We start from the raw sequence: 11,447 nt of genomic DNA, 5'->3' as shown, positions 1-11,447 counted from the left end.
TTGTGGTTGGAAGTCTCTCCCAATTCACTCCATACAACCTTTCATTAGGGCTGGTTCTTAACGCTTTCACCACTTCCTTAGTCCTTAGTTTGCTAAAAGACTTCTGTGGCAGCTTATTTTCATCACCAAAGGTAAGATTTCATCAAAGGGGGCAGCAGAGCATAATAGTTACAAATTCAGGCTGTAGTCTAGAGTCAGACCTGGGTTCAAATGTCGCTCCACTTTGGGCAAATGATTTAACCTCTCTAAGTCTCAGTTTCCTTATCTGCAAAGTAGAGATAATAGTATTTATCATAGGGTTGGTTGTGAACGTTGCAATTATCAATGTACAATGTTTAACATATTGCCTGGAACATTTTAAACATCTAGTAACTCTTACCTATTATAAGAACCAAAAAGTGTAGGTAAAAGTTGCTGGTATAGAAGGGAAAGATGTTAAAAGGCAATTTTTATTTTATACTTTAGCCTATGGTAGATCCAACTTACCTTAAGATACAAGTGAACAAATGAAAATTATGCTTGGAGGTGTTGCAAGGGAAGAGACTATACTGTCAAATTTGTTTAGTGATTTACTATGGCCAGGGAATGAAACAATGATTGAGGTGTGATCCCTACCCTGAAGAGTCTTAAGAGTTTGGTTTCTCTTTTACTAAAACTTCAGTAGCCACTATTAATCTCATAAGGATATAGCAAAAATAAATACGTGATATTCTGAAATAATGGAGGTTCATTATAGAATTTAGGCAGAACTATAAGAAATCTGTCAGTCCTATCTTGGATGAAAATCTAGAAAAAGGCTTTATAAGAAGTAAAAAGGATCACTGCTGGTAGAATATTATTCTGGCTCGGTTTCAAATGTCAGAAATACTCTATAAACATTGAATGAAAATTATGGTGTGGTCGACTAAAAGTATTTCCAGTTCATATGATTATTTTCTAATTAATATATCATTGTGCAAAGCCATTTAAATACCAACAAAAATGAAATGTGCAAATAAATTATGATACCATGTCATGATTAAAAATCAGGTTTTCAAAGACTAATGACATGGGGAAATGCTTTATGGTAAGTGAAAAAAAGCAGGCCTAGATATAGTATGTTTCTAATTTTTTTTAAATAGTAGAAAAGTGTATAATATTACACTATAGTAATCAAAACTATGATTTTCACATAAAACTGACAAATAGAGAAATGGAATGGCATAGAGAGCCCAGAAATAAACCCACACATATATGGTCAATTAATTTATGACAAGACGTGCCAAGAAGTGGAAACAGTCTCTCCAATAAATGGTGTTGGAAAAACTGGACAGTCACATGCAAAAGAAATGAAGACCACTATCTTATGCCATGCACAAAAATCAACTCAAAATAGGTTAAAGACTTGAATGTAAGACCTGAAACGATAAAACTGGAACAAAATGGAAGGATACTCATCTTGCCAATGGTTTTTGGATTTGACACCAAAAGCAAAGGTAACAAAGCAAAAATAAACAGTGGGATTACATCAAATTAAAAAGTTTCTGCGCAGCAAAGAAAGCCAAGAAAATGAAAAGGCAACCTTATGGAATGGGAGAAAATATCTGCAAAATATCTGCAAACCATTCTGTTCTGATAAAGGGTTCAAATCCAAAAAAATATAAAGAACTCTTACAACTCAATAGAAAAGTATCCAAATAAAATGGACAGAGGAAATGAATAGACATTTTTCCAAAGAAGTCATACAAATAGTCAACAGGTACGTAAGAAGGTGTTCAGCATCACCAATTGTCAGGGAAATGCAAATCAAAACCACAATGAGATTTGTGATTATTAATAAAGCATTTATGCTGTATGTAAAAAAAATCACAAGGATACACACACTCACATGCACATATACGCAATGGAATATCATTCAGCCATAAAAAGTAAGGAAATCCTACCATCTGTGACAACATGGATGACTTTGAGGGCATTATGCTAAGTGAAATACTTCAGAAAAAGAAAATAACATGATCTCACATGTGGAATCTAAAAACAAAACTAAACCAAAAAATGAACTAGATACAGAGAACAGATTGGTGTTTGCCAGAAGCAGGGATGCAGGGTGGGCAAAATTGGTGAAGGTGGTCAAAAGATACAAATTTCCAGTTATAAGATAAATAAATCCTGGAATGCAATGAACAACAGGGTGACTATAGTTCACAATATGTGTTGTGTATTTGAAAGTTGCTAAGAGAGTATATCTTAAAAGTTCCCATCACACACACACACACAAAACTATATGTGGTGATGAATGTTAACCTATTGTGGTAATCATTTTGCAATATATCAAATCATTATATTGTACACCTAAAGTTAATACAATATTTTGTGTCAATTATGTCTCAATTTTAAAAAGTATATGGGGCACCTGGGTGGCGCAGTCGGTTAAGCGTCCGACTTCAGCCAGGTCACGATCTCGCGGTCCGTGAGTTCGAGCCCCGCATCGGGCTCTGGGCTGATGGCTCAGAGCCTGGAGCCTGTTTCCGATTCTGTGTCTCCCTCTCTCTCTGCCCCTCCCCCGTTCATGCTCTGTCTCTCTCTGTCCCAAAAATAAATAAATGTTGAAAAAAAAATAAAAAATAAAAAATAAATAAAAAATAAAAAGTATATAAAAGAAAACCAGTAGTTAATCACTGATAAAGCTGGTGAGATTTCAAGTAAATTTATTTTCTTCTTGAAACTTCTTTTGAATAAAACATTTCATAGAAAATGCTTCAGGCTCTTCAAATACTTAATACTTTAAAATACTTGAGACCCATGGTGTGTTAGGTTTCAGCGTAACATAAGTCACATTAAAAATCTTTTAGCTTAGGTACACTACCACAAAAACAGATACTGACACAAGACAAATAGTAACTGAAAAGGGGAAAACTTTCAATACTAATTCACTCATAATGTTGTGATATATAAATTACTATGTACCCCTGCCTGTAAGAACTGACTACAGGTCAATAAGTGAGGTTTGTTAATAACTTGCATAAATCTAATTCTGACATATTACTAAATCATACCTTGAGAATAGCTATAAGCTTGAGAAGGATTGACTACTATGTCCATTGACTTGTGTGATTCCTGAGAATGTTTCTCCATCACCTCTACTGTATCACTGGATGAAGATGATGAAGACAATCCCAGTCTAACATATCTTCCTTTTTTACCACAGAGTGAACAATCTACTGGGGTGGCACTAGGTCCTCGGGGCAGTTGAACTTCATCTCTGTTGTAGTTTCTAACAGCTCCACTGTGATGCACAGAGCGTTCCCGCTGCCATATATAATGGGTTGGGGCAATAGCCATAACCTACGGTGGAAAGCTTCCTTTTAGAATTTTAATAAGATTTGAAAATTTGGTAAAATTAAATACAAAAATTAAAACTCACAGCTAGCTCTATAACTAGATCTAAAAATCTAAGTTACTGATGTTAAGAAAAAAAAAAAAAAGGCATCTGCAGATAAGACAGCACTACCTATAAAGTGATTCACTGCTTAGATCCTAAAGACAATAACTGACAAAGTACTTATTTCAAATATGAAATAAGACTGAAGCAACCTTCCAGGTTTTTCAATTCTGAGTATTCTAAGTTTGGGATAGATAATACAGTTAGTCCAAAATGACACATAATTTTTAACTGGAATATACTGGGTCAAAAATAACATTGTTGAAGTTTCTAACTATACGTTAGGCGAATCTTAACATGTTTGCAATTGTGGCAAGGGAAATGGTAAATAACACAGGTAATTTACATAACCTCTCTGTTCCTCAGTTTCCTTATCCATAATATGGAGAGAATAATATTGTCTACGTTAGAGGATTGTTGCAAGGATTAGATGAACAATTAATTATAAAACTCTTATAATTCTTCACTACATGTTGGGCATTGTTCTCTAAGGTTAAATAAAATCCTGCCTTTGGAGTCTGGATAGACCTATTTCCTTATCCTGACTCTGCCAATTGCTAGCTGTATGATACGGAGCAAGTTACTTAAACTTTCTGAGGCTCAGTTTCTATATATTTAAAATGAGGATACTATCTGCCTCACAGGACTTTTCGGCGGGTTAGATATGTGTAAAATCCTTATCACATAGTAAGAAGCTGGCAAATGATAGTCATATATAGGTACTTTCCCAACATATGAAGGGAATTGTGGGGACTCTTGAAAATTTTGCTTGGAAAGAAAGGCTTCTGCTGTTAAAAATGAAAACCTTAGGTTTTGTTTTAGTGGGTCAGTTGGTTAAGTGTCCAACTCTTGACCTTGGCTTGGGTCATGATCTTGTAGTTTGTGAGACTGAGCTCCACGTCAGGCTCTGCACTGATAATTTTGCACTTGGAATTCTTTTTCCCTCTCTCTCTGCCTCTGCCCCACTTGCGCACTCTCTCTCTCAAAATAAATAAACTTAGAAATGAAAAGAAAACCTTAAAACCCCCTGATTAAAACCAGTCTGCTTATTAAACAGGGTACCGGTGGCCTCCTCCAAAATAATTGCTAAAGAATGCTAGCTAGGCTAATTTCTTTAGTGAATTATTTTATAATCTACTTAAATCCTTCAAAGAAGTTTTCAACAAACATGTAACAGTTACATATCTTTTATTTTTAAAAATGTTTACCAAGTTCAAAAATTTTTTAAGTTTATTTTGAGAGAAAGAGAGAGAGAGAGAGTGAGAGAAGGGGAGGGGCAGAGAGAGAGGGAAAGAGAGAGAATCCCAAGGAGGCTCTGCATCATCAGCACAGAGCCCAATGTGGGGCTCGAACCCATGAACCATGAGATCATGACCTGAGCCAAAGTCAGAAGCTTAACTGACTGAGCCACCCAGGTTCCCCCCCAACTCAAGTTTTTATTTAAATTCTAGTTGGTTAACATATAGTGTAATATTGGTATCAGGAGTAGAATTTAGTGATTCATCACTTACATATAACACCCAGTGCTCATCACAAGTGCCCTCCTTAATATCCTTCACCCATTTAGCCCATCCCCTACCTACTTCCCCTACATCAACCCTCAATTTGTTCTCTATAAAGAGTCTTTTACGGTTTGCCTTCCTCTTTTTTTCCCATCCCCTATGTTACATTTGTTTTGTTTCTTATATTCCACATATAAGTGAAATAATATGGTATTTGTCTTTTCCTGACTGACTTCTTTCACTTAGCATAATACACTGTAGCTCCATCCATATCATTGCAAATGGTAAGATTTCATTCTTTTTAATAGCTGAGTAATATTCCACTGTATATCTTTATCCATTCATCACTTGATGGACTGATTTGGGCTCTTTTCATAATTTGGCTATTGTTGATAATGTTGCTATTAACATTGGGGTGCATGTGCCCCTTCAAATCAATATTTTTGTATCCTCTGGGTAAATACCTCGTAGTGCAACTGCTAGATCTTAGGGTAGTTCTATTTCTAGCTTTTTAAAGCACCTCCATACTGTTTTCCAGAGTGGCTGCCCCAATTTGCATTCCTACAAACAGTGTAATAGGGTTCCTTTTTCTCTGCATCCTCGCCAACATCTGTTGTTTCCTGTGTTGTTGATTTTAGCCATTCTGACAGGTGTGAGGTGGTATCTCATTGTGTGTGTGTGTGTGCGCACATGCGCACTTTATTTCCCTTATGAGTGACGTTGAACATCTTTTCATGTGTCTATTAGCCATCTGGATGTCTTCTTTGGAAAAATGTCTATTCATGTCTTCTGCCCATTTCTTAACTGGATTATTTGTTTTTGGGGCATTGGGTTTGATAAGTATAGATTTTGGATGCCAACCCTTTATCTGCTACGTCATTTGCAAATATCTTCTCCCATTCCATAGGTTGCCTTTTAGTTTTGATGATTGTTTCCTTTGCTTTGTAGAAGATCTTTATCTTATGAAGTCCAAACAGTTCATTTTTGCTTTTGTTTCCCTAGCCTCCAGAGACCTGTCTAGTAAGAAGTGGCTACACCTGATGTCAGAGGTCACTGCCTGTGTTCTCTTCTAGGATTTTGATAGTTTCCTGTCTCACATCCATTTCGTATTTTTATGTATGGTGAAAGAAAGTGGTCCAGTTGCATTCTTCTGCATGTCACCATCCAGTTTTTCCAACACCATTTGTTGAAGAGACTTTTTTCAATGGATATTCTTTTCTACTTTGTCTAAGATCAGTTGACTATATAGTTGTGGGTCCATTTCTGAGTTTTCTATTCTGTTCCACTGATCTGTATCTATTTTTGTGCCAGTACCATATTGTCTTAATGACTAAAGCTTTGTAACATAACTTGAAGTTGGGAATCATGATGCTTCCAGTTTTTCTTTTCAAGATTGCTTTGGCTATTCATGGTCTTTTGTGGTTCCATACAAATTTTAGGATCGTTTGTTCTAGCTCTGTGAAACATAGTATTTTTTTTTTTTTTGAGAGAGAGAGAGAGAGAGAGAGAGAGAGGGAGAGATAGGGGGAGAGAGATAAAATGAGCCAGGGAGAGGCAGAGAGAGCAGGACACAGGATCTGAAGCAGGCTCTATGCTAACAGCAGAGAGTGTAATGTGGAGCTCAAACTCATGAACTGCAAAATCATGACCTGAGCTTAAGTCGAACACTTAACCGATTGAGCCACCCAGGTGCTCCTGTTGGCAGTATTTTGATAGGAATTGCATTAAATGTGTAGACTGCTTTGGGTAGTATAGACATTTTAACAATATTTGTTCTTCCAATCCATGAGCATGGAATGTTTTTCCATTTCGTTGTGTTATCTTCAATTTCTTTCATCAGTGTTGTATAGTTTTCAAAGTACAGATATTTTACCTCTATGGTTAGGTTTATTCCTAGGTATCTTATGGTTTTTGGTGCAATTGTAAATGGGATTGACTCCTTGATTTCTCTTTCTGCTGCTTCATTATTAGCGTATAGAAATGCAACAGATTTCTGTACATTGATTTTTGTATCTTGCAGTTTTGCTGAATTTGTGTATCAGCTCTAACAATTTTTTTGGTGGAGTCTTTCAGGTTTTCTATATAGAGTATCATGTTGTTTGCAAATAGTGAAAGTTTGACTTCTGCCAATTTGGATGCCTTTTATTTCTTTTTGTTGTCTGATTGCTTAGGCTAAGACTTCTAGTACTATGTTAAATAACAATGGTGAGAGTGGACATCCCATCTTGTTCCTGACCGTATAGGAAAAGCTCTCGTTTTCCCCATTGAGGATATTAGCTGTGGGTCTTTCATATTTTGCCTTTATGATGTTGAGGTATGATCCTCCTATCCCTAATTTGTTGAGGGTTTTCATCAAGAATGGATGCTATACTTTATCAAATGCTTTTCTGCATCTATTGAGAAGATCAAATGGTTTTTATCTTTTCTTCTATAAATGTGGTGTATCACATTGACTGCTTTATGAATATTGAACCACCCTTGCAGCCCAAGAATAAATCCCACTTGATCACAGTGAATAATTCTTTTAATATACTGTTGGATTCAACTCGCTAGAATCTTGAGAACTTTTGCATTATGTTCATCAGGGATATTGGCCTGTAATTCTCCTTTTTGGTGGGGTCTTTGTCTGGTTTTGGAATCAAAGTAATGCTGGCCTTATAGAATGGAGGTATTCCTTTTCTTCCTTCCTTTCTTTCTTTCTTTCTTTCTTTCTTTCTTTCTTTCTTTCTTCTTTCTAATAGTTTGAGAAGAATAGGTATTAACTCTTCTTAAATGTTTGGTAGAATTCCCCTGGGAAGCCATCTGGTCCTGGACTTTTATTAGAAGATGTTTGCTTACTGACTCAATTTCTTTGCTGGTTATAGGTCTGCTCAAATTTCTTCCTGTTGAAGTTTTGGTAGTTTATATGTTTCTAGGAATTTATCCATTTCTTCCAAATTGCCCAATTTATTGGCATATAATTTTTCATAATATTCTTTCATAATTGTATTTCTGTGGTGTTGGTGGTGATCTCTCCTCTTTCATTCATGATTTTATCTATTTGGGTCCTTTCTTTTTTCTTTTTGATAAGTCTGGCCAGGAAGTTAGCCAGCTCCTAGTTTTATTGATCTGTTCTGGGTTTTTGTTTCTATATCATTTATTTCTGCTCTAATGTTTATTGTTTACCTCCTCCTGATGGCTTTAGGCTTTATTTGCAGTTCCTTTTCTAGTTCCTTTAGGTGTAGGTTAGGTTGTGTATTTGAGACTTTTCTTGCTTCTTGATGTAGACCTGTATTTCTACATACCTCCCTCTTATCACTGTTTTTGCTGCATCTCAAAGGTTTTGGACTGTCATGTTTTCATTTTCATTACATTAGCTTTTAAAAAGTAGAGGTAAATAGGGCTGCCTGGGTGGCTTAGTCGCTTAAGCATCTGACTTCAGCATAGATCATGACCTCATGGTTCATGGGGTCAAGCCCTACCTCTGAGCTGTCAGCACAGAGCCTGGAGGCTGCTTTGGATTCTGTGTCTCCCTCTTTTTATGCCCCTACCCTGCTCTGTCTCTCTCTCTCTCTCTCTCTCTCTCAAAAATAACCATTAAAAAAGTTTTTTAAAGTAGAAGTAAATAAAGATGTTGATTCTAACTATAAACGTTTCCATAACAATGTAAAATTAGGTTCAGAGCTACCTAAAGCGAGGAAGTAGAATATCAGAATTTCTTATTCCTTCCATATTTAGTATTTCTTCCTTAACACTTGTACATCTTTATTTCCTATTTCTGGAATGTCCTCTCCCTTTATTTGTCTTAGTATCGCTTTTCCTTCAATGCTGAGCATAAGTCCCACATTTTAAATACTCCAGCTTTTAGATTGTATTGTTTCATTGTTAATCTGACATTAGGACTTTTAACGTGTCTCGTACTCAGATATCTATCTGTCTATCTATCTATCTATCTATCTATCTATCTTTTTATGAATGTAACCAATCTACGGAAGAACTCTGGGCAGGAAGAGTCTCTCATACACCTATCAAAGGCCCTCCACACAATATTATTTAGTCATATATTTTTTATTGATAGATGAAAATAGGAATTAGAGGCCACTGACATTATAAACTTTCAACAGCATGATTTTTATAAGAATTCTGTCACAAACTCTAGTGAGAAGAGCAGAGAAACATAGGAAGCAAAGGGCACACAGTAAGTTTGGTAAACCATTCTTTCTACAACAAGCTAGGCATCAGTCTCTCCACATGCTAAACCAGCTAGAAAAATGCATGCACACATATTTGTGTGCTTTTCTAAATACATTTTTAAAAAAAATTTTTTAATGTTTATTTATTTCTGAAAGAGACAGAGCATGAGTGGCGGAGGGGCAGAGAGACAGGGAGACACAGAATCAGAAGCAGGCTCCAGGCTCTGAGCCATCAGCACAGAGCCTGACACGGGGCTTGAACTCACAAACCATGAGATCATGACCTGAGCCGAAATCGGTCACTCAACTGACCGAGCCACCCAGGTGCCCCACATTTTTTAATATCTATTTTATTTTTGAGAGAGAGAGAGAGAGGCAGAGAGAGAGAGAGAGGCAGACATAGAATCTGAAGCAGGCTCCAGGCTCTGAGCTGTCCACACGGAGCTCGACACGGGGCTCAAACTCACCAACCATGGGATCGTGACCTGAGCCGAAGTCAGTTGCTTAACTGACTAAGCACCCAGGTGCCCCATTTGTGTGCTTTTAAATATGTTTGCACATATTTTATACACACAAATATAATTAGAATATTATTGTGATAACAGTTAATTAAAAAGAAAATTGTAAGAGGGTCAGGAAAGCAGGATTTAGTTCTATGACCTTAGGCAAATTATGTAATTTTCTGGGCTACAGGGTGACTTTTGTATATGAGCAAACAGGTCATTTATAGGCCTCAAATTCTATGATTTATGAAAGTAACTTCTTTAAAGCATTGGTAGCACTTGATCTACTGGGAATGTTATCCTAGTTTTTACTTTGTCTTACTCTTCTGTCATTTTTAGTGATTTTGTTGTTGTTGTTCCTTTGGTGGGTGTTACAAAATTTAATACCTGGACCTCTGTTTTTCTCTATATATTTTACTGGTTATGATCTCAAGAGATAGTATAGTATAGGTGTTAAAAAAAAAAAAACAACCCAACTCTGCGTGTGCCTGGGTGGCTCAATTGGTCAAGTGTCTGGCTCTCGATTTCAGCACAGGTCATGATCTCATGGTTCATGGGATCAAGCGCCGCCTTGGGCTCCATGCTGACAGCACAGAGCCTACATGGGATTCTCTCTCTCTCTCTCTCTCTCTCTCCTCCTCCTCTTTTTCTGCCTCTCCTCTGCTCTTTCTCAAAATAAACAAACAAACACCAACTCTGGAATCAGACTGCCTAGGTTTGAATACTGGTATGCTGCTTGACTAACTGTGTGACCTTAGAGAAATCATTTATTCTCTCTATGCCTCAATTTCCTCTTCTGGGATTATCTAGCTAGCTGTAAGAACAGTTATGAGAGTTAACACATATGCAGTACTTAGAACAGTGCCTGACAAGTACCCAAAAAGTACTAACATCACTTTCACCATGGATCTCTTATCTACTCTACCAAGCTTTCAACATCACTTATATGTGTTGACTCATACTCTATTCATACCTGTTGACCATGCACTTAATTATCCAAGTATCACCTTAAATTCATATGTGTGATATAAAATTCCTTATTTTCTCAATAAACCAGTTTGTTTCTTTAGCATTCCCTATTTTCATTATGGAACCCATTACTCCTTCTGTTCTACAGATTTAAAACCCTGAAAGTGGACTTTGCCATATAATCTATATCCAACTGGTCAGCAAGTTATGACAATTATAATTTCATAACATTGATTTTTCTTTGGCATCATTATATTCAGCACTAGGTTGATACCTTCCTTTCTGACCTATACCAAGTTTAGCAGTTTTCAGTACCCTCCCTATATTGGGTCTCTGCTGCATATGGTCATTGGATTATTTTGTTTAAAACTCTGTTTATATCACATCTCTGATTTCTAAATTCTAATCTGGAATCAAGTAGTAGCTGATAGACAAATCAACTATGATGATACTGTGCCATCTAGGCCAGAGTACATAACAAGATCAGAGAAAAGATTCCTTTAGATAAAATTGCTACCCTCCATGATGCATAAAGGGACTGGAATTGGAGTCTAACTCTCATCAGATTGGCATATTCCATAATTTGTGAGCCAATCTAGAAATCAAGCTATCATCAACCTAAATAAATTCCACCTCAGAGGAGCTGCTATCCAAAAAAGTAAACTAACTGTAACTAAGAAGATAATAATATCAGAATGAGTAGGGAAATAGTCTTTACTCTTTTCTGGAAAGGCCTACATATATTTTTCAATTAAATCATACCTCATCTCTTTCCAAAAAAGGATTATTGGCAGCTGACAAAAACAGCAAATAAATTTTTCATTAAACTAGCACCCAAAAGGGAAAAATTTGGCTACAGGAAGAAAATAGAGGGGCGCCT

At 36.4% G+C, this 11,447-nt stretch overlaps 1 protein-coding gene across 5 annotated transcripts in view; it reads right to left on the bottom strand.

Annotated features, from left to right (window-relative positions):
• Positions 1–11,447, bottom strand: part of SPDYA (speedy/RINGO cell cycle regulator family member A) — a 37,813-nt gene that overhangs the window by 4,835 nt on the left and 21,531 nt on the right. For 4 of the 5 annotated variants that reach the window (XM_086700278.1, XM_086700276.1, XM_086700277.1 and 1 more), the window contains one exon: positions 3,036–3,324. In XM_086700278.1, coding sequence (XP_086556404.1) covers positions 3,036–3,324 — 289 coding nt within the window. Of the gene's footprint in view, positions 1–200; positions 266–3,035; positions 3,325–11,447 lie in introns of all 5 variants that reach the window. The other variant, XM_086700279.1, reaches the window with a different exon arrangement.

This window comes from Puma concolor, chromosome A3, assembly GCF_028749965.1.
Source record: "Puma concolor isolate L17-30 chromosome A3, mPumCon1.1.hap2, whole genome shotgun sequence".
NCBI lineage: Eukaryota > Metazoa > Chordata > Mammalia > Carnivora > Felidae > Puma > Puma concolor.
The sequence above is the reverse complement of the archived record's forward strand: the minus strand, read 5'-3'. Positions and strand labels throughout refer to the sequence as shown.